Source organism: Gallinula chloropus (genome assembly GCF_964237585.1).
Source record: "Gallinula chloropus genome assembly, chromosome: 17".
Classification (NCBI taxonomy): domain Eukaryota; kingdom Metazoa; phylum Chordata; class Aves; order Gruiformes; family Rallidae; genus Gallinula; species Gallinula chloropus.
This window is the reverse complement of record NC_140102.1, coordinates 11,313,077-11,333,626: the sequence shown is the minus strand read 5'-3', so window position 1 is coordinate 11,333,626 and position 20,550 is coordinate 11,313,077. Positions and strand designations below refer to the sequence as shown.

At 44.7% G+C, this 20,550-nt stretch overlaps 1 protein-coding gene across 1 annotated transcript in view; it reads left to right on the top strand.

Moving 5' to 3' along the window:
• The window catches only part of SFI1 (SFI1 centrin binding protein), a gene marked incomplete at its 5' end in the record, with an annotated part of 29,049 nt that extends 8,631 nt beyond the window's left edge, over nt 1-20,418 (top strand). Inside the window, 26 exons of the mRNA XM_084272061.1 lie at nt 823-940; nt 1,205-1,307; nt 2,473-2,629; nt 3,633-3,794; nt 4,235-4,305; nt 5,429-5,521; nt 5,901-5,998; nt 6,967-7,048; nt 7,909-8,087; nt 8,348-8,423; nt 9,160-9,255; nt 9,673-9,749; nt 10,396-10,486; nt 10,905-11,001; nt 11,564-11,724; nt 12,133-12,207; nt 12,474-12,548; nt 12,901-13,089; nt 14,068-14,309; nt 15,217-15,312; nt 15,925-16,231; nt 16,872-17,013; nt 17,719-17,842; nt 18,555-18,657; nt 19,168-19,302; nt 19,665-20,418. Of these exons, the coding sequence (XP_084128187.1) occupies nt 823-940; nt 1,205-1,307; nt 2,473-2,629; nt 3,633-3,794; nt 4,235-4,305; nt 5,429-5,521; nt 5,901-5,998; nt 6,967-7,048; nt 7,909-8,087; nt 8,348-8,423; nt 9,160-9,255; nt 9,673-9,749; nt 10,396-10,486; nt 10,905-11,001; nt 11,564-11,724; nt 12,133-12,207; nt 12,474-12,548; nt 12,901-13,089; nt 14,068-14,309; nt 15,217-15,312; nt 15,925-16,231; nt 16,872-17,013; nt 17,719-17,842; nt 18,555-18,657; nt 19,168-19,275 (3,122 nt within the window). The 3' untranslated portion in view covers nt 19,276-19,302; nt 19,665-20,418. The remainder of the gene's footprint in view (nt 1-822; nt 941-1,204; nt 1,308-2,472; nt 2,630-3,632; nt 3,795-4,234; nt 4,306-5,428; nt 5,522-5,900; nt 5,999-6,966; nt 7,049-7,908; nt 8,088-8,347; nt 8,424-9,159; nt 9,256-9,672; nt 9,750-10,395; nt 10,487-10,904; nt 11,002-11,563; nt 11,725-12,132; nt 12,208-12,473; nt 12,549-12,900; nt 13,090-14,067; nt 14,310-15,216; nt 15,313-15,924; nt 16,232-16,871; nt 17,014-17,718; nt 17,843-18,554; nt 18,658-19,167; nt 19,303-19,664) is intronic.
• Between the last annotated feature and the right edge of the window lie 132 nt (nt 20,419-20,550).

Sequence of the window (20,550 nt, the reverse complement as noted above, 5' to 3'; positions counted from 1 at the left end):
CTCAGAATATTATATAGACTGGCACCTTTGGAAACAAACTGATGGGCTAGCTGGATATTCCCTCTCTTAATGAGTGAGGCCAGAGAACCTAAAAAAAAAGCAGTTCTGTGTTATTTTCCCATCTTCTTGGCTAAGTAACCTGTTTGAAGGTAGTTTAACACTTGATTCACCAGATTGCAAGGAAATCTTAAGAAAAGTGTGGCTTAGTGTAAGTGTGAAGTAGCATGAAATAAAATATGTTTTTTCTAATAACTTTGCTTTGGTAGTGTCAGTTCTGGCAAGCCAGACTGTTGTGAGGAGAAAGTGCAGTGCACTGCAGATAGCGGTAACCTGGAATTTGTGACACCACTTCTGGTTTTAGCTGTGACCAGCCTGCTAAATAAACTTGTTTCTGGTTGGTTTCTCTGCATGTGGTAGAGAATAACTCTTGAAAAGCTGATGAACTCTTGTTTTTTTTAAACAAACCAAAGAAAATCCTGTAATTCTTACTCAATGAGGTTGTTACACTGAATGTTGTTATCCAGTTATCTATCCTGTAAGCACTGAAGACAAAGCAATGACATTGTCTGATAATTCACGCTGCTCTGAGCCAGTGGCATGATGCTGTCAGCGTTTCTGAGATTCTTGTCAGTGTGACACCCTCAGCCAGGGTGGATGGTGGTGGCTGTGTCTCTGGTGGCTGTCATTTCAGGGCTTCCCACCAGGTGTCACCGTGGGTTGAGAGGACTGGAGGCCAGGGACAAGTGGTGTTATGGAGTGGTTCAAAATGCCAGATCTTTGCATAAACTGAAGATGCTGTTGTGTGTTTGTTGTTGTGCACAGCAAAGAAGCAAAAATTGGTCAGGACCTGGCAGTGCTGGCTGGTTTATGTTGCTGTTCGAAGGACAAAACAGGAGATGCTGGCTGTGGCTCTTGCATTCAGGGAGAGAAGCTGTTTGCGGTAAGAACGGAGTAGAAACAAGTGGAGAGGGGTTGACTGTACAGCCGTGGGTTTTACCTGTGTTCTCCTTTCCTGAAGTGATTGTTCTGTGTTTGACTATTTTTTAATATTTTTCTGTGTATCTATGTCTCAGTTCTTCTGGTAAGCCCACACACCATGAATTAGGAGATAGCTGCTTGTACCTTTTTCCAGGGAGAGGAAGGGGATTTCTTGCACCAAACTATGTTACAGGCAGTTCAAATGCAGGTCCCATTGTTTTGGCAGTGTGTCGTGGGCAGTGTGGAGAAGACGACACTACCAGAGCTGCACTGGACATAGAATGAATGCTTTGGCTCTGCAGCACTGGGCTCAGAGTCTGCAGTTCAGAGTAAGTCCCAGGACCTTCAACCACTACCATTTCCAATGTTTGAAGTGCATGCATGTGTGACTGGTGTGTTGCAGATTAATTTAAAAAATGGGTCTTTTATTCACTTGCTTTGCAAATTACAGGACTTCTGATAGAAGAACGTATTAGGATGTGAGGGAATTGAATGGAGCTCTGTCAGGGGAAGTTCAGATTGGACATAAGGAAAACTTCTTAACTGAGGTGGTTGATTGCTGAAATGGGCTCCCCAGGGAAGCTGTCACATCACCAAGCCTGTCAGAGTTCAAGGAGCTTATGGGCAAGACTTAGTCATATGATTTAACTTCAGGTAGTCCTATGGCGAGCAGGAAATTGGACTTCATGATCCTTATGGATTTCTTCCAGCTTGAGAGATTGTATGATTCTGTGAAAGTCAAAACAATTCTTTTTTTTTTTTTTCAAGAAAATTTTCTTTACAAGAAGTCTAGGCAAAGCAAACTGGATCTGTGCCTTCTGCTTGCTAGGAAGCAGGCTGGCCAAAGGAATTATTACTGTCTTATATGATATAGTGAAATTACTGGAGTTGTCTCCACTAGAGGACCAAACACAGTAAATAAGAGGTAGAAGCAAGCAGGCCTGTGAGCTTGCTGCTGTGGTGTTTTGAGCAGGGCACGAAGACTAGTTGCATCTAGATCTCCAGAAAGGCACAGAGGTCCAGTGCACTCTCCTGTCAGGTGGAGACGTTGCTGTGAGGTGGCAGCGCTGCCTGCCTGAGGCCAGTATTCTACTACGATAAACTGTTGACTTGGAAAATCTTATATCTCAAGATGCGAATCTCTTACATGAAAATACTTGGTCTGAAAGAAAGCCTGTTGTCCAAAAGAAGTATTTTGGCCTTGTAATGGAATAAGTGCAAAAGTATCAAAAAAGGAAAAAAGTTTTATGTTGACATTATTTGTCTTTGACCTTTTTGGTGCTGACATTCCTTTGGCAGTTGTTTGCTTTGTTTTGCTTATGTGGTGGCTTTTTCCCCTTGTGGGGTGGAACCTCATTGCTCAGGGCTTTCACCTTGAGATTTTACATGGAATTTCCTATCGCTTGTGTTCTTCTGCTTTCCTTTGTTGTACTTCCCTAATCTTGTCTGGTTTTATTCTCCACTTATGCCCTTCCTCCTCCATTGCTCTGTCAGGCCTGGTTGCAGTGGCGAGAGATGTATTTATGCAGCCAGAAAGACAAGCAGAAGGAGACTAGGGCAGTAACTCACCATCAGCACCAGGAGCTGAAGAGGTGCATGGAAGCGTGGCTGGGATACTCAAACCTCCACAGAGCAAAGAAACATCAGAATGGTGAGTTAAGGCAGGACAGGTCTCAGCCTTTTGCTTAGGGCACAGTGATGTTTCACAGATGCTGCAATATTTCTGCTTGCTCAGCAGAGGATGAGATGCAACTTGAACTCTACACTGTCACAGGCCTCAGGTTGTATCCTGAATGGTCAGGAAGCTCACCTGCTTTCTGTGTGATTTAAAAGAAAGCACCTCACGGTGCCCTTGATGAGAACTTGCACATTGCTAATTATATTCTGACAGTGATATCTGCAGGAGACATACTCAGGACTATTACCAGTCAGTCTGTGTCTGGATTTTCTTGAATACCAGACAATCACAATTCATACAGGATGGTAAAGACTATTACACCACTACTTTTATTTCTTCTTTGGAGTCACTGCAATGAGTTCAGACGTTTGTGTGAATTCCCTTTTGATTGGTGGTTGTGGAAAGGAATCCAGTTTGGTTATCTGGCATCCAGCAACAGGAGTATGCTGAAATATGAGCAAGTTTCTGTATGTTTGACAATGGCAGGACAAGGGGGAATGGATTAAAACTAGAGGAAGGAAGGTTGACATTAGATATTAGGGGGAAGTTCTTTACAGAGAGAGTGGTGAGGTGCTGGAACAGGCTGCCCAGAGAGGTGGTGGAAGCCCCATCCCTGGGGGTGTTCAAGGTCAGGTTGGATGGGGCCCTGGACAACCTTGTGTAGCTCCAGGCCTGGAGGTTGGTGGCCCTGCCTGTGGCAGGGGGGTTGGAACTCTATGATCCTTGGGGTCCCTTCCAACCCAGACCATTCTATGACTCTAGGTTGAACAAGTGACACAGCATCTTAACTTCCCTTCTGAAGGGAAGAATGTTACTGCTTTAAAACTGCCTTTGAGAGCAGTAAGAAGCACAGGCCACAGCTGACTGTTACTGTGAATTCTTAACCACCGTTTTTCAGTGTTAGAGCTTCTGTCACATCCAAAACAGTGGCTTAAATGTCATGGCTTCATGAGTAATTAGTATGTTTGTTTTCTAGATCTGGCCCAAGAGCATCACCAGGGCAGGATAGTCTGGCGGTGTTTCTCGGATTGGCGGCTGTCATGGCAATGCAGGAGAAGGAGGCGTGCCAATCAAAAGGATGTTGAAAAACTAGCAGCAAGGATTGCTGTGCGGAGAGCCTTTCTACACTGGAAGCATTGTATCCAGTTTGTATTTAGTCCCTAACAGGGACCAGTTAAAAACATTTCCTCAGGGGAAGGATCTGGTTAATAAGCAGGAATGTCGTGCAGTAGCATCAGTGACAGCAAACATTATCATTAGAAAGATGTATGTGAGGCCATACTAACAATGAATAAAGAGTTGCAATTACAGTGTGCTAGCCTGTTGACAGCTAAGAGCCTGCATAAGATAATTTAAGGTTGGAGAGGAATTCCTTACTTAACAGTGACTCAGAAATGTATTGTGGCAAGCCAGCAGAATCTAAAAACTTGGCTGTAATCAAAGCTTGCACATCTCAGTGCAGGAAATTCAAATGCCAAAGCAAAATTAGATGGAGATCTAGTGCCCCTCTGTGGGAGAAGGCTGTGTGTGTATCAGCAAGGATGTTCCTGTGTAAAAGATACTTTAACTCAGTGACAGATGTTGTGCTGTGTGTGGAAGAGACTCGCCTGTGTGAGCTGGCTGAAAACCACTACAAACATCATCTGTTGGTAAGAGCACTGCGATGTGTCGGGCGGAAGAGACTGTGGAGAGAAGCTGAATACTTCTGACTGGCAGTGTGCCTTTGATACCAGTGGTGTGTGGGTGGTATGTGGGGATCCACCATTTTCTGCCAGGGTGAGTTTGGATCTGGTATCAGGTTTCTAAATTCCAACTACTCTGGAATCTGCTGGTTGAATCCAAATGGGGAAACAACGCTGCTCTCCAAAGCAGCTATTCTTCCAATTTGGAAACTGGTGAAGTGACAGATTTATCTTGATGGCTACCATGTTCCCTGGCCATTTCACCATGAAACTGCATTTTCCTCTTGATTTTCCCTGATTTTTTTTTTTTGTTTGCTTCTCACCTCCACCCTAAATGTATCTGCCTGCTTACACTGTTTTGCCACAGGAGTTATTTTTTCCTTCTGTAGTTCTTTCCTTCTGTAGTTTCCTTCTTTTCACATGAGTCCACAGATAGTTTATTGCATATGTGTGGGCATTTGGGTGAGGGTTTTTTTGTTGTGTGGTATTTTTTTTTTAAACTAAAATCCTTGAGGACTGTCTGAAAAGTGGGTACAGACAAACCTCCAGGTTTTTTTGAACTGAATTGTTTTCAAGTGTGGAACAGTACGGATCAGGAAAAGAATGGCAGCAAACCTGTTTAGATCATAGAATCATAGAATGATAGAAACCATTAGTGACTATAAGAGCATTTTAAGGCAGGAAGGATGCTCTCATCATGTAATTTACCATGTTCATCCCTGAATCAAAGTATTGTGGGATTGGAGACCTAAAAGGCAAGTGAATCTATCCTATGCTTGATAAGGAGCAAGTTAATGAATCTTGAACTGAAGGACAAGATAAAATGGGGAAGGGCTTGGGTAGTGGTGTTAATAGCTGTATAAGGGGTTAGATGTTTGGCAATAAAACCCTGGACAAGTGGAAGGGAATTTTAGTTTAGCTGGAGAAGTGACAATTTGTGAGAAGAATTTAATACATGGCTTTGACAAAGTCATAATTATTACCTATTGCTAGGGGTAGCATCATAGATAAATTGGAAGAGCAGCCAGTTTAATAGGTACCTGTACTTACTGATGTGGATTATGTTGGTTGTGTACATTTCTCCTTACAGAAACTTGGGTTTAAGGGTCTTTGGCAGAATGTCATGAACACTCGACTGCAGCAAATGAGAAAAAATCTGTCCTACCATCAGCATCAAGTTACGGTGAGTTTCACCTCTTTATTCCTGTGTTAGTTTTCCTTGAGCTGTGCTGTTGGCTTCCATTTTCCCCTACAAAACACTTTTCTACTCCATTAGTGGCTTTGTTCCTAAATACTAATAGCCACAGAACATCTCCTGTGTAAGTCAGCTGTCAGTTTTAAACATGTTATTTTCATTTTCTGTTTTCCTACATTTATGATGACTTGTTCTTGTATAACCTGCTCTGAATTTTTCTGGTTCAAGAAGTTTGGTAGATGAGGCAGTGCAGGAGGCAAGCATTGCAGCATGTGGTTTTAGTAGGACATTTAGTAACTTCTTTCTTTGCATTCTTTTTCTTCCTTGATATCTGGTGTCTTTTCATGTCTTTGGTGTTTGGATTCAGGTGCTTCGGAAGTTCTGGAACCGCTGGAAGTCCCGTTTGGAAGAGAAGGAGGAACAGCTGCAGCAGGCCTTAACATCAGTGGCTCATGCCCGGTATAGGTAAGCAGAGAAATATGTACAAATGTGGGATATTGGGGCCTTTGGGAGCATGAGCATCCTAGTGCCAATTGTTCTTATTTTCTGTGAATAATGGACAATTTACATCTCTGGTTTCTCCTGTGAAATACGAGCAGGAGCTGACTAAGCCCAGCTCTGAGTCTCCTGGGATTTAAGAGCTGGATGTTTGGTCAGAGCAGAACGTTGCAGCTTGAGCATGGACAAAGCTCAGAACATTTCCTCTTGCCTTACTGTAGGGAGGAGTGGGGGAGTTGATGGCTCATGTATGCTAGAGGTACTGTGAGAGTGAAGGTGAGGCTTTTTTGGTAGAGCCTAAATTTATTTAGTTCTAGGAATAAGTCAACCTTAATAAAGCAGTCAAAAGACTTTTAAACTTGACCTGTGGAATTTGATGGGGAGTGCCTGTGTGTGATGATGGAGTTGAAAGGGTATATGTTTGATTCTTGTACTTCCTCTGTCTGTTGGTTCTTAATTGGGTTTGAAAAAATAAAAAGAAACCAATTACAATGGGCTTATTTTTGTTTGGTTTATATTTTTTAATAGAGTATGTTTCTTTCAAGGGAGGAAGGAGTGGATTGTATTTACAGTAGAGAAGAAATAAAAGGTTATATAATAAGTTATTCCTCGTGTTTATAAATAAAATGAGTTGGTCAGAAGTCAGAATGGTCTTTGGAATGACCTGGGTGAAAGCAGGGAGTTCTGGTAACTTCAGAAAATTCATTAGTCAAGTCTCATGTATTCTGGGTAAGATTTCAGGGGTCACTTTGTCTGGTTTTTAACCCAGAGAATAATGAGGACATACAGCTGCCTTATTTCCAAAGAGGGCCTGTGTGATATGAAAAATGAAGTAACTAAGTTACAGATGGGTTGGATTGACCTGTTGATGTTCATAAAATTTCTTTCCTGAAGGAGTTCTCCCCAGAACTGACATTCTCCCTTTCTGCTTGCAGGAGGGTTTTGATGAGACAAGTGTTTGACACATGGTTGCTGAAGGTGTGTGAGCAGCAAGAATACCGAATGGGAGAGGAGAAGGTAAATGTAACTTCCACCTGGCCTTGCTTAGGAAAGAGAGGGGGTGATTTCATCATCAGCTGACATGAGATGGACCTGGGTGTTGTAAATTCCCTGTACTTTGGTGTGTGTGTGTGTGTGTGATCAAGTCAGAGGAACCAGATTACAAGCAACATTTACTAGTCACTGTTTTAAATCAAGCTGCTCATTAACAATAGAATAAAGCTGTTGTTACTAGAGGAGAACCATTCACACAGTCCATTCACCCATTCCCTCACTCAACAAATATCCATGAGCTCTGTTTCTCACACCCTTTCATAGTTACCTGCTTGAAACAATAATAGTAATAAAGAGCCAACCCCAACCTATTCAAGAAGTGCATAAACTAGTTGCTTCTTGGTAGATGTCCAGAAAATCCCTTGGAGGGGTCCTTCATTTCCTAAACTATATATAATCTCACAGTCTTCATGTATAGCAGCCACTGCTGCCTGCTGTGTTGTCTAAGTTGCACAACTGGTAGGTGATGGTAGCATGGGTGGGTGGCCTTTTGCAGATAGGGCTGACTCTTGGTGTTCTGAGACTATCAGTTCTTGTGAATTGAACAGGACTGGTTTCTGGAGCTTATCAGTGGTTGGGAGTCCTTCACATGCTAATTGTCAGCCTGTGTTTCTCCTCTCTTTGGCTGGCTGTTTCCTTCTAGCACTGTCTATCCACATGCATATAGGTAGAACACATTCACTTTAACCTATGTCCCTTGCTGTTCAGTGTGAGGAGCAAACAAACGTTGGACAGTTCTGTGGCTGTCACCTTGAAAGAATTTTCTTCTGTTGTTTGGAACTGGTCTGTGTCATGAATTTATTGCCACCTCCTTTCCATTGTAGGCTGTACTTCATTTTGAAAGGCAATTACTGCGTTGCTCCTGGTGCATCTGGCGTAGAAGAACAGCTATGTCTTTGGAGGAGCAAGAGGGTTTGGTTCGTGCAACAGATCACTATAGTAACCTGCTGCTGCTAAAGGCTTTCTGTCTGTGGAAGCAAAATACTCAGAAGAGAAAAACAGAGTAAGAAGGTGTTTTGTTTTTTTTCAAAAGGGGCAATTATTGGGATTGGCTCTGTGATGGCCTACTTTTGACAAAGCAGCATTGAATTCACTAGGACTCTGACTCCTCAATTGTGGAGACAAATTGCAGATTTGTCTTTCAGTAAATGACTTCCTGAAAATTGCAAGTGTGGATTCATGCCTCTGTTAGAGAGGATTGTAGTTAGTAACAGTACCACGGATTGCATTGTGGGAGAAATAATTCAATTCTTTTTTCAATAGGAGGCTCAAGGAGATGCAAGCCTTAAGATTTCACTATTCACAGTGTCTGCAGCAGTCTTGGAACAAGTGGAGGGAGGTGAGAGAGTTAACAGATGGGGAAAATTTTGAGTCCTTTTTGTACTGTTCAGATTGCTTGTACCCTATGGCTAGAGATTACATCATTCATTTTAAACACTAGTCATTCCTAAGCTCTCATCCTTTCCAGGTGGATAAAACCAGTTCAGCGTGGGTGGAACAGGAGTTGGGTAGGGAGGAGGGGGAGTTCCTTGACTTCTTGTTCACTTGCCCAGGTGTAGTGAGAACGGGCCTATAGCTCAGGAGACTTATCTGTGCCTGGAATCAGTGTGATGAAATAATGTGTATGTCCTCAGACTTTACTCAAGCTAGAAACTGGCAGCAAGGCCATGGTGTGTGCTCGGTACAAGGCCCATCAGGCCCTGTCAGGTGGCATTCCACTTCTACCCTGGGCCTTTTCCTTGCCATGCCACAAGGTACAAATTGCACCTTCCAGCATGGCTTGAGAACCTACAAGAAATTTTGGAGTTTGTGCTAGCCCATTGGTCTGGAGATGTTAACTTGAGTCTTTAAGAGGATTCCTAAAGAGGTGGTGGGGTGGGGAGAAAATAGTCTCAACTAGGCCTTTTGGAGGACTGGCAGAGTACAGCACCAGTCTGAGTGAGAGATAGCAAGGCAAAAGATTGATGTTTCCCCAGAGACTGTGAGTGGTCCTTTCCCCTCTGCTCTCTGCTGTGCCTGTTTTCCTCTGCTGTGTGTATGTTTTTGGGGTTTTTTTTCCTCCTCTCTTCTTACAGTACGTGGCACATCAGCGTGAGAAATGGAGGAAGCTGGTGCAAGCAGACATGCACTATCAGCACACCTTACTGAGCAAGACCTTGGCAGCCTGGAAGGTAGGAAGGGATGTCCTTTTCTTTGTGAGACTTGTCTGTGCTTCAATGTTTCAGTGAGAACCGAAGAGCTGCCACACTGTTTCACTCTAGGTGCTTACACACCAAGGGTGTGAAGTAGAATGCAGGCTATCATAGGTGGGGCTGTATAAGCTCTAATGTTTCTTTTGAGAGCAAAAGAACCAACCTAATCTGGTGTCTTTGGTGAAGGGTATATAACAGCTGGTAGTAACTGGTGTGTAATGACTGCTGAGCTCAGAAAAGCAGCATTCAATTTCAGTGGCTGTCACTCTGGGTTTTTTCTATGCTGTACTGCAGCTAGTGCTCTCCTAAGCTGCTACTAAGACTTTCCAGATGTCTTCTCTCCTCAGAGATGTTTACAGTTGAGGGAAATTTTACTTCTCACTGCTTTTCTTGCAGAGTTACCAGTGTAACATAAAGTGCATTCTACACCAAGTAGCTGAAAAGGAGAAGTGGCACAGGAGACGACTGCTGCGGTGAGCCTGCGCTTCCTGCTGCAGCACAGGCTGCAGTCCAGTTACTGCCTGCCTTCACTCTGCCACCCTTGGCTGTTCTTGCCTGTTCAGTGCTGGGAATTGACTCAGCCATGCCTTGCTGTTTCTGTGCAGGCCATCTAGCTAAAAGAAGTTAACCTCTTCCTGGATTGACACCTGGTTTGCTCTGTACTTTATTTTTAATCTCTGTTTAGTCCCATGAGAGACAGCAGACAGTAAACTGTGTCATTCCCTGTGGTGCCTGGATTCTGACTGCTGTCATACTAAAGCAACTTGAAAGATATAGAGGCTGTCTTGCATTACAGTGAGGAGAGCAATTAAAGATAGTATCCCTTTGGTTGCAGTTGCTTTAGTTTTAACTCCATCATTTGTTTTTATGCTCTAGAGCTTCAGTCGTGTGCAGAGCCTGACTGACTCAGCTTAAGATGTTAGGTTTAAGAGTGTATTCTGCTTTTGCAATCTTTCCAATGGAGACCTCAAGGGGCAGAAGTTGATTTACAAGACTGAGTTTATAGAGGCAGCTAGTTTCAGTTCCCTTGTGAGTGGTGAAGGTGCCAAATGAACAAGTGAGAATCATTCTTAATGTTTTGTGTGTGTTGTTTTAATTTTTAATTTATTTTGCCTTCAGACAGCTGCTGTGTACATGGAGAGAAAATGCCCTTGCACTTCTGTGTGAAGCTAAGGCAGATGAGCACTACAGGAGAGCAATCTTGTCAAAGGTAGGGTCTGTACAGCAGATACCAAGGTCTAAGCATACATGTTAGAGTTCTATCTTCTTTTTACATGCATCTCTGAAACTGTTTTCTCTGAGCTCATGGTTTCCGCTCTTCCTTTCTTTTGCCCTACTTCCTAGAAGGCAGAGAAAACCAGAAGTATGACACAGCATAGTGGTATTACTTGGGAAGGGGAACAGGTAGGCAGAGGAGAAGAAGAATACCTTGAAAAATGCCAGGGAGGACTCTCTGGAATACTGCTGTATTTAATTTGTAGGAAGTTTGTGCTGTGCTCCTGAGCTTTATGTGAAAAATGAGATAGGAATGATTCTGGTGGCAGCAAACTGGAGCCCACTGCTTTCCCTTCCAAAGAATGCTGTAGTGTCAGTCTGCATCCAGTCTCTCATTTGCATTGTGTCTTCAGGTGTTGCTGCAGTGGAGATACACTGCCTCCCTACAAGTGTGGTGTCGTCAGCAGAAGGTGGCAGCTGTGACAGAGGCCAGAAAACATTTGGACAGAGGTGAGCTGGCAGAGCTACTAAACTCTCAGAAGTGTTATCTGTGTATGACCCTCAGACAGACATGGATTAGTAGGGCAATCTTTTGTGTCATCTGTACAAACACAATGAGTGGATGGGCTATCAAGCCTACAAAGGACATCCCCATAGAATGGGAAATGACTTGGGCCTCCAGTGATCTGTTGAAGGCTTCTTGTGTGACTTTTGCTTCTCTCTCTAAGGGATGATAACGCTTCCTTCCTCAATGACATTTTCCACTATTAATTTTAAGAAAGGCCCTCAAAGTCTGCAGCATTTGCATGGTCCCAGCTGTGCTCTGGACATGGGGACATAAGTGCAGAAAGGCACATCATCTCCTAAAGATGTTAGGGTATGTTGAAGGCAGCAGGGAAGACTTGCAAGTCACAGCTCACTGTTACCTGAAGTGTTTCATGATCCTTCCTCCTAGTGCTGAGCATTGTTGGTGCTAAGTATTGCTAAATCAGTCTGGAAGAGCAGCTGGTCACTCAATAGTCTCTGAGTAACAGTTTCCTTCTGGCACAATAGTTAATTTATCTTCTAACAGTGCATTTACAGACCCTGTTTCTTCACTGGAGGAAGTTAACAAGGGACTCTTTAGTGCTGAGGGCCCAGCAGCACAGGGCAGCACAGCACCACCAGCAGTACCTCCTGCAGAAATACCTGCTGAAATGGAAGAAATATCATCAGCAGTGCCTTGGGAAAATGGTGAGAAGGAACAGCAACCTCCCCAGCCAGTGACCCAGGGTGGGAGGTTGTGGGTATGGAGGAGCAGGCTGCATTCCCTGTGAAGGGGATGGTAGCCTTGGCTGAGGAGTATGACAGCCTTGTGCACTGGGGAGGAACAAGCCTGTGTTTTACCTGAAGCAGCTTTGATACTGGAGATGACAAGCTGGGCTTGCCAGTGGGATCATTCACAGTTAATGAAGTCCTTGCTGGGCTCACAGAGGTGTGCAAATGGGGTTACACCATAGAGCCCTTAAATATTGAGGGTGCCCCTGACAGAACAAAGGGAAGGTGATGAAGGCTGTTTGGTACCTGTTCTGCTCTAGTATAATTTGGCTCAGATAAGTGGGGTTTGTCTGCAAGTGACTCACTGTTTTGATTGCCTTACAGCTACTACAGAGACAGGGAGATCAGCTAATGACTCGTAGACTTTGCTCTGCTTCCTTCTCTTGCTGGAAGATCCGGGTGAGGACCTGTCCCCTAGTAGTTATCAAGCTCCTTGCTTAGCCCTTCTCCTTCATATTCCATTTACACATGAGGACCACAAAGACTCCCTTAAACACTTCTGTGTTTTTGGTTCCACTGGCATAAAAGATACCTTGCCATATACTGCTGAACTGAGCAGGTTATTGTGCTCTTCGTGTTTGGTTGATGCTCCTTTTGGCTCCTTCATGGTGTGAGATATGAAAACTCCTAAGCTGGTTGCTGTGCAATATTTTTGTCCCTGACAGATGCTGCAGCAGCAATGGGAAAAGCAGAAGACAGTGCAAGCATTGTGGCACTGGTCCCTTTCCTTGCAGAGGAAGGTAAGGATGTGTGGGGTCAGGGGCAGCATTTGCAGATGCGTATGTCCTGTGCAGATCTGACTGCAGACAGCAGAGCCCCTGCTGAATATCAGTTGCCTTTCATCTTTGGGGTGTTATATGTTATTTTAGGATGCTGGAAAACTGTCCCTAGATCCTCTTATCAGATTAAAAACCCTGCACGTTTTTCCCCATCCAGCCTCAGCTGGCACAGATCCCTGTCCCTTTGTCCTTGCAGCAGGCAGTGTCCTGCTGTAGCTCTGCCTGTTGCTGTCCATGTCTTGTCTGCAGGGGGAGGCCCTGGCCCAGCTCTGGTCTCGGTAACAATCGCAGCTGTCTGTTGTTCGTGCTGTAGGTATTTGATGCTTGGCTCAGAGTTTCCAAGGGACAAAAGCAGAAGAATGATGGCGTTGAAAAAGCCACAGGAGTTTGCCCTGCTGTTCTTCTGAGAGAAGGTGGAGCCTGGGTTTTGGGAAACACCTCTGGTGTGAAACAGTTGCAGGGGCAGGGCTGGGCCCAGTGCCAGCTGAAGGCAAAGGAGAAGGTATTGCTCAGACACATCCAGGACTGGTCTGCTCTGATCCTCTGTGTGTGTCTGTGTTTTGGAGCCCTCCATTGCAGCTCTTGTTTGGGTCTGACATCCCCTTTTGTTTGAGGTTCAAAGCAAAACGCTGTGTCCTTTCATTCGTCCCAGACGAGAGCACTGCAGACTTGTTCTGCTAATTGGGAACCTTTCTTAATGATGCTGCTTCAAAACTGCCCAATTCCTACTGCAGACAATATAGCTGGATGAGACCTTTGCTTGTGGTATGAGCCTCTCAGTTCTGTGCTAGCATGAGGTATTAGAGGCTGCATCTAATCATAGAATCATAGACTGGTCTGGGTTGGAAGGGACCCCAAGGATCACACAGTTCCACCCTCCCTGCCACAGGCAGGGCCACCCACCTCCAGGCCTGGAGCTACACAAGGTTGCCCAGGGCCCCATCCAACCTGGCCTAGAACACCCCCAGGGATGAGGCATCCACCACCTCTCTGGGCAGCCTGTTCCAGCACCTCACCACTCTCTCTGTAAAAAACTTTCCCCCTAATATCCAATTTAAACCTTCCTTCCTTTAGCTTTAATCCATTCCCCCTTGTCCTGTCTTAGCTTTAGCACCACTCATACCTTCCAGTGTGGGTTAGTGTCACTTCTTTGAGTATCAGCCCAGCCCTGTGTGTGGAAAAGACGATGGGGTCCTGTACTGATTGCTGTCTTCCTGCTCCTGGGCAGCTTTCCCAGCTCTTTTCCTGGTTTTCAAGGCAATAGTTGTTCTGTTTGCAAATGTGCAGCCTGCATTGTTGCAAGAAACACTCAGATAATTCTCCTTACCCAAATGTTACTGCAGTAGACCTGCTAATTTAGCTTAGAGAGCTGGTGTGGGTGTGAGGTCATCAGAAATCTCTGTTCCTTTCTTGGTGGTGTTCTCACTGGGTGGCATGGTGTTGCTTCCTATTCTCAGCCATCTATTCTTTGTGTTGGCAGGCAGCCCACAACCTTCACCAGTCAGTGTATTGTTGTGCCATGCTGTGGAAACAGAAGGCACTCTCCAAGAAATTACATAAGCCCTGTTCTGTTCTGCCACCACTGAAGAAACAAGTCATATTTAAAGCACCTGATGTCAGCCCTGAGACAAGAGGACGTTCAGTAGAGGAAGAACGATGGCCTTCAAAATACTGTCATCTACCTTTTCAGTCTGCTGATGGGGACTCAATGCTCAGTGATCTGTGAGTGTAAGATTCTAGTCCCTCCTGAGTTTCTCTGGGATATATGTAGTTTTGCATGTATGTAGTGTGTCTCTCATGCACACTCTGTCTCTCACTTTGGTATTTCTAAGTTTCCACACTGATAACTGTTAGTTCTGTTAGTTCTCTTTCTCTGACCCTGCACCATACAGCTGGCATTGCAGAGCTGTGCACAAGTGGCTGTATAATGTATGCATCAGCCCACAAACAACAAAAGACTTTATACTTACACAGGTAGAGTCAGCTCAGCTCTACACTGTATTTCCCAGTATCAAACTCTGAATTCATGGAGTGTTGGTCGTTTGGCATGAGAAGAATTACACAAACATTTGAACAATGCATGTGATGAAACCTCTACCATCATGAGAGAACTTCTCTTGCCTGAGCAACCTGGAGCTGTCATGAAGCTCCTCTTTCTTTCACTGAAGTCATATATAGGTCCTGATGAAATGATTAACATCAAGATGCCAGCTGTATAGAAACTGAAATTTCTTCTTTCCCCTTCCTTTCCTCTGAGGAAGCTATTCCTTAAAAAGCTCTTACTGGGGCAATTGCAAGGAAGAACCTTCTGTGAAGCTCCTCAGTCTAGAACAGGATCTTTACAGGGAAATAAGGTGGTAGCTGGACATTTCTTTAAGCAGGTAAATGCAGTTCTGTCCCTTCTGCCACTCCTTATGTTGGCAGTTACCCATATGGTGAAGCAGACTGTGATATTAATACAGGCTGAAACTTAATCTTTAAAAATTATCATTGTATGCAAGGGGAATGTTGCAGAGCAGGGGTGAATGATGGGATAGGACTGTTTCTTTAGGTGCAATGCCACCACTTTATGCCTATTTAAAATAATAATGAAGCTGGGACATAACAGGTTCTGTTTTGTTCTCTTCAGAAGTGCTATTCGACAGGTGAGGTTACCCCCAGAGAGGCCTGACTTCATTCTGGAATGCCCAGAAAACAAGGAACTGCTGGAACCTCCTTTCACTAGGTAGGAAATCTGTTTTTAAAAGTGAAGTGGATGACTTACAGTGGGTCTTATGCTTATCCCCTCTGATCCCTGTGCCTTTGTAACACACAACATTGAGTAATCATGGGCCTGCTGTATGCTATCAAAAGGCCATAGTGACCTCAAACTCCATGTTTCTTGCCTGCTTCATATAAAAAAGCAGCTCAAACTGCTCTTACTATAGAAGCTGAAGTTGCTTTTAAGCAGATGTTTAGACAGCTCTTTATTTGTGAAACTGTTCTGTCATAAGCTTGAGAGAAGGGAAATACCTATCCATTTCATGTCAAAGCCTGAGATTGCTGCTTCTGCTCCCTGCTTTCTCTTGTCCCCAAGCCTGAATAAGGCAGGATGTTCTTGATGGGTTGAATTCACAGCTCTCAAGAACTTGTTTCAGCCTGCAGGGCAGGTAGGAGTAATGGAAACTTGTAAGTGTTTTGCTTCCTTTTTTTTTTTTTTTAAACTATTGTGATGGTTTTTTCTCTCTGGGGTTTTTTTCCCTCCATAAATTGGGGGTTCCCCCTCATGGTAAAGCAGCTACTGCACACCTCTGTGCAAGGGAATAACAAGATCCTCTCTCTTTGTGCTGACTGCAAGGGACGAGACCAACAGGTTGCAATGTACAAGGACCTTGTCCTTCTGCCTTCACAGGTCAGAGGCACCCTTTCAGCAAACATCTGTGAACAAATGTTCTGCACAGACCAGGGACTTAATGCCAACACCTCCAGTGGAAGATAGTGCCTGTAAATGTCAGGTGGGCAATACCACTCGTTCCTATCCATCTCTCACACGTGCTCCTCTCCAGCCTGTACCACTGTGGACACGGGATGTGCACTGTGCTGCTCAGAGGCCACAGCTATGGTCCCCATCTTTTGTGCCCCAAATGAGAGCTGGAGCCAAACTGGTGAGTGTACTGCTGAAGGGAACACTACTGTGCTTACTGGTTTGCTGTTGACATGGATGCTGCTCACCACTCTCCTCCCGTGGCTCCTCTCTGGTCATGGGGCTGTCATCTTAAACCCTGACCAAATTAACTGGCTGTGAATGCCCAAGAACTGTAGCAGTATTTCACTAGCTGGCCAGTCTGTGTGCATGGTGTACTGCAATTCATGCCCTTTTTCCTTCCTAGCAGGATGCTTTTCCAGCAATTGACTGGAGAATGCTGCTCCTTCAGAGAGCTCAGTGCTCACAGTTTGCCACCTGCATTACAGGGATTGAAGAGTAACTCGGTTTAGTACCAGTGGCTACGGCCGAGTCTCAGATTGAAATTCATTCCACCTGCAAGTAGATGCCTGCATTTTAACCTCCCCTGTTCCACACAGAACAGGAGGTGTGAATCCTGATGAAGGATCCCCATGCTGGAAAGGAAAGAGCCTACTTAAAATACCACAGAAGCAGCAGAGTTTACATGAGGGGCTTAGTGACCACAGGGGATGTCTGAGTGGCAGAGGGACTTAGGAGGTCAGGTACATCCTACCTGTAGGGCTTACTCAAGAAAGCCCTTAGAGGAAAAAACCCACAAGAGTATCATTCTGACCTTGTAGAGAGTTGGCCAGCCTGAGAGTGGTCACAAAGGAGCCCGTTCCCAAGACTGTCAACAGGACTCCGTGGGGAAGAAGTTGCCACCACAGCCACATTTGCTGTCACCTGAAGACTTGGTGAGAAAATGGAGTCATCAAACTACAGGTGGGCCCTCTGATATAAAGTATAGTGGTTGTGTGTGTGTCCTCCTCCCACGTATGTGGGACCACAAGTCAGCACAGAATGTAAGGGAGACAAGGCAGTCTTGTATGCCTGTGTCAGGAGGTGAAGATTGTAAGTCATTTCATTTTAGGATGGGAAAGATTTTATGGACTCTGCTAAATCAGGGGGCTAAAGCCCTGATCTAGGCACTGAAGGACATGAACTGTAGGGTTTGACTGCTTCCAGCAAGAATGCGCTCAAATGCTGGGGCATTCATGTACACAAGGCTGGAAGTGCAGTAGCACTTGATTCAGAAGGGAAGAATTCACCCAGTAAGGTTCTCCAAGCTTTCCCTGTACTTACAGTATGGTTGGAAGTGGGACAGATGGTGTCTAAGACCTCTCAAGATGGGGGTTTTAATTATACAAGAGCATGACACTTGTGTTCTATGGAACTACTTGTGTACTTCTAAAGTAAAACACTGAAGGATGGATAGGCCAAAACATCATTTGTAGTACTAGGCTACTCATTAGAACACTTATTTTTGTATGTTTAAACTGAGTCTTGAGAGCTTGGAATGCTGTCAGGACTCCTGCCCTCTGATTATACCCCACCTTTTGGGTGGACAGGTACATGTGTGGAAAGGACTCAGAAGGGTTCCATGAAACTGCTGTACTTCATTGCTTGTGTCTACTACCTTCTGTTCAGCTGCAGGGGAAGAAAGGGAGCATGGTGCCAGAAAAGAAATGATGTTCCAGAGGAAGCTGGAAGTTGAACTCCGACACATCCAACAGCAGATGCAGTACTACTTCAGCAGGAAGCAGGAACTCAAGTATGTTACAAAGCCCCTGTGGCCAGCCTTCCTTTCATGCCAGCAACTCCATGCTGCATGCTTCTAGGTAGCTACTTTTTAAATAGCCACCTGTTCACATCAGAACGGTGAATGAAATAGAAAAGGCTTCTAGAGATTTGTATTTTTTCTCTTAATTTTAAGACTTCACTTGAGGTAGGAGAGAGTCCATGTGCAGTGTCTTTTGTACTCAGCAGTTTAATTAATTATACCTCTTGGATAAAGAGTGACAGAGGTGCTAATGGCTGTAATTGGAAGGCAGGACAAATGAAGGTGGCAGGACAAATGAAGGTGGCAGCACAGCTGAAATTTTAGCTTTCAGTTCTGGTGTCACAGGGAGTGAAGACTCAGTTTTTCCAACTGTTAAAAAAAAGAAGTCTGGGGCTAGACAGCTTCCCTGCTAGAAGGAGAGGGCATTTACAGAAATGCTTAAAAGAAAACAGAGCTTGGGGGGAGATTCAACTGTCAGGAAAGGAGGAAGTCAGGAACTAGGAGCAGGAAAGGGAGACTACACCCTTCACCCAGACTTCTCAGCTTTCCAGCATCCTTTTATTTCTTCATTTTAAAGACTTCACCATTCACTGGTTTGAGACAAAGAATTGGGTCCTATTGCAGGTATCACTTGCAGGTCTAAGTTGGCTTAGACCATTGAGCTGCTAATTGGAATAAGAATCCTTCTAATCCATTTTATCAGGTCCTGTCAGCAGCAGGCACGGATTCTACAGAGGTGGCTAGAAACAAGCACGCACCCAGAGGACCAAGATGGAGTACAGGGGGCTCAGGAAGAATTGGCTCAGGTGTGTAAATAGCAAAGAGACTGAAGTTCCTGAAGTGGCCATCACTCTGCTAAGCACGTGGCCCAGCAGCTGTGGGGCTTGTCAGGAATTGTGGAGTAACTAGTTATGAAAAGGCCAAGAGAAGTGAAGCTTCTTGCCAGAGGTGGGCTGTTGATGAGAAGACTGCTGTGGGGATAGATGCATCTTCTTGTTCAGAAACCTAACTCCAGCTCCCACTGACTGCCCTCAGGCTGTTCCCAACCTACACAGCAGCTGTAGCTTCAGCAGATGTGGTCTCCAACCTCCTATTCCTCGGGTGGAGCAGCTACACTGGCTGCAGTTACACTGCTCACACAGCCACAGGGCCAGCAGTTACCTCTGACACCAGCCAGGACTTGTCTGTTCCTCAATGGCACAGTCCTGTCACTTAAAGGTTGTTATGTGGGATAACATAAAGGCTGCTAGAGCTCATTCACTCTTCCTCTGTGAAAATCCTGCACTAACAGCTTATGCAGTTGTCTTCCCTGTCAGTTGCAGATGAGGATCCACACTCTCACCAAAGCACAACTAGAAGAGAGACATCATGTGCAGAAGCTGGTTGCCCGCCTGCATGAGATTGAGATGACTCTGACTACATAGTGCACCAGTACTGGTTCCAGCTCACAGGTAGGACTTTTTTTTCCCCCTTTCCTAGCAGGGGAGGATAGTCTAGAGAGTCTAGTCTATGTATGGTATTATTGCTTGCTCTATTTTGTTGCCACAGTGGGTTAAAAAACAAAAGCAGAGCTAAACCTCCCTTGTGCTGTGCTCACAGTACCTGGTTTAGGTTGCCCTGACATTTCAGAAAGATAAGCAACACTGATAAGACTCTTTATTTCAAAATGTTTGCAGTTAAATGAGTTAGTCATACACTTTGACATACAAAAATACTGTGCTACTGATACAGTTGAAGAATTAAATGGATTCTCCATGGAGGAGAAATTCACAGCATTATCAGTACCCTCTAGGAACTTTGCTTTCACTTCCAGGGCGCATTGCTGACTGCTGCATAACAAGGTTGTTAATCAGCCACCTCTGCACAGTAGTGAGACCATCACAAAACCAGCCACTTGCGTGCTGAATCCTCTCATTTTTAAATTCCTAACAAAACAAACACCAGGTAACCCATCTTCCATTACTAGGCTAACAGCAACCTTCAGATACTGTGGATGATGATACTGAAGAGGAGGAAATTAAAGCTTATAGTTGCTTTGGCTGTGTCTGGATGTCATAAGCCCCACTGGCAAAAGGGGGGAAAAGATTTCAGTTGTCCTCTCACCCACTGGAACAAATCTGCTTTCTCCTGTTAACATGATGTTGAAGTTCAGCCAGAAGACTGGTCATCACTTCATCCTCTTGGGGCTGATGCTTGCCTTGGCTTTTTCTCACTCTCAGTGGTGTTAGAAAGTGCACATTTCTATAACCTGTCTATGGTAATATACTGCTGCAGGAGTAACCTTACTAATGCCAAGAAGTTTAACAAGATAGGTGGCTGACAGCCACTTCAAGCTTTCAAACCCCTCCCTGTGTTAAGGGAGGAAACATTGACTCTCAGAGCCAAATTAATTTTCTCCTGCTTGTCACCCAAACAGCCACCCTTGTCTGAGTCATGGCTGGGCTCCAGCACGTAGAGGCAGTTTATCATCCTGTCTTTCCTGATGACAAGCTAAGCATACAGGACTTGGCAAAATGGACATTTGTACAATAAAATTTCTATTTTCTGCAGTGCCTAGAAAGTAGTTGTTTTTTCTTCAGGAAATCAGAGCTGGTTGAAGCTTACACCTCCCTGAAGGAACAGAATAAACAGCCAAGGCTCAAGCAGGGAAGTAGCACAAGGAATCTTTCAGAGAGCAGAAAGGCAGGGGGTTCACAAGC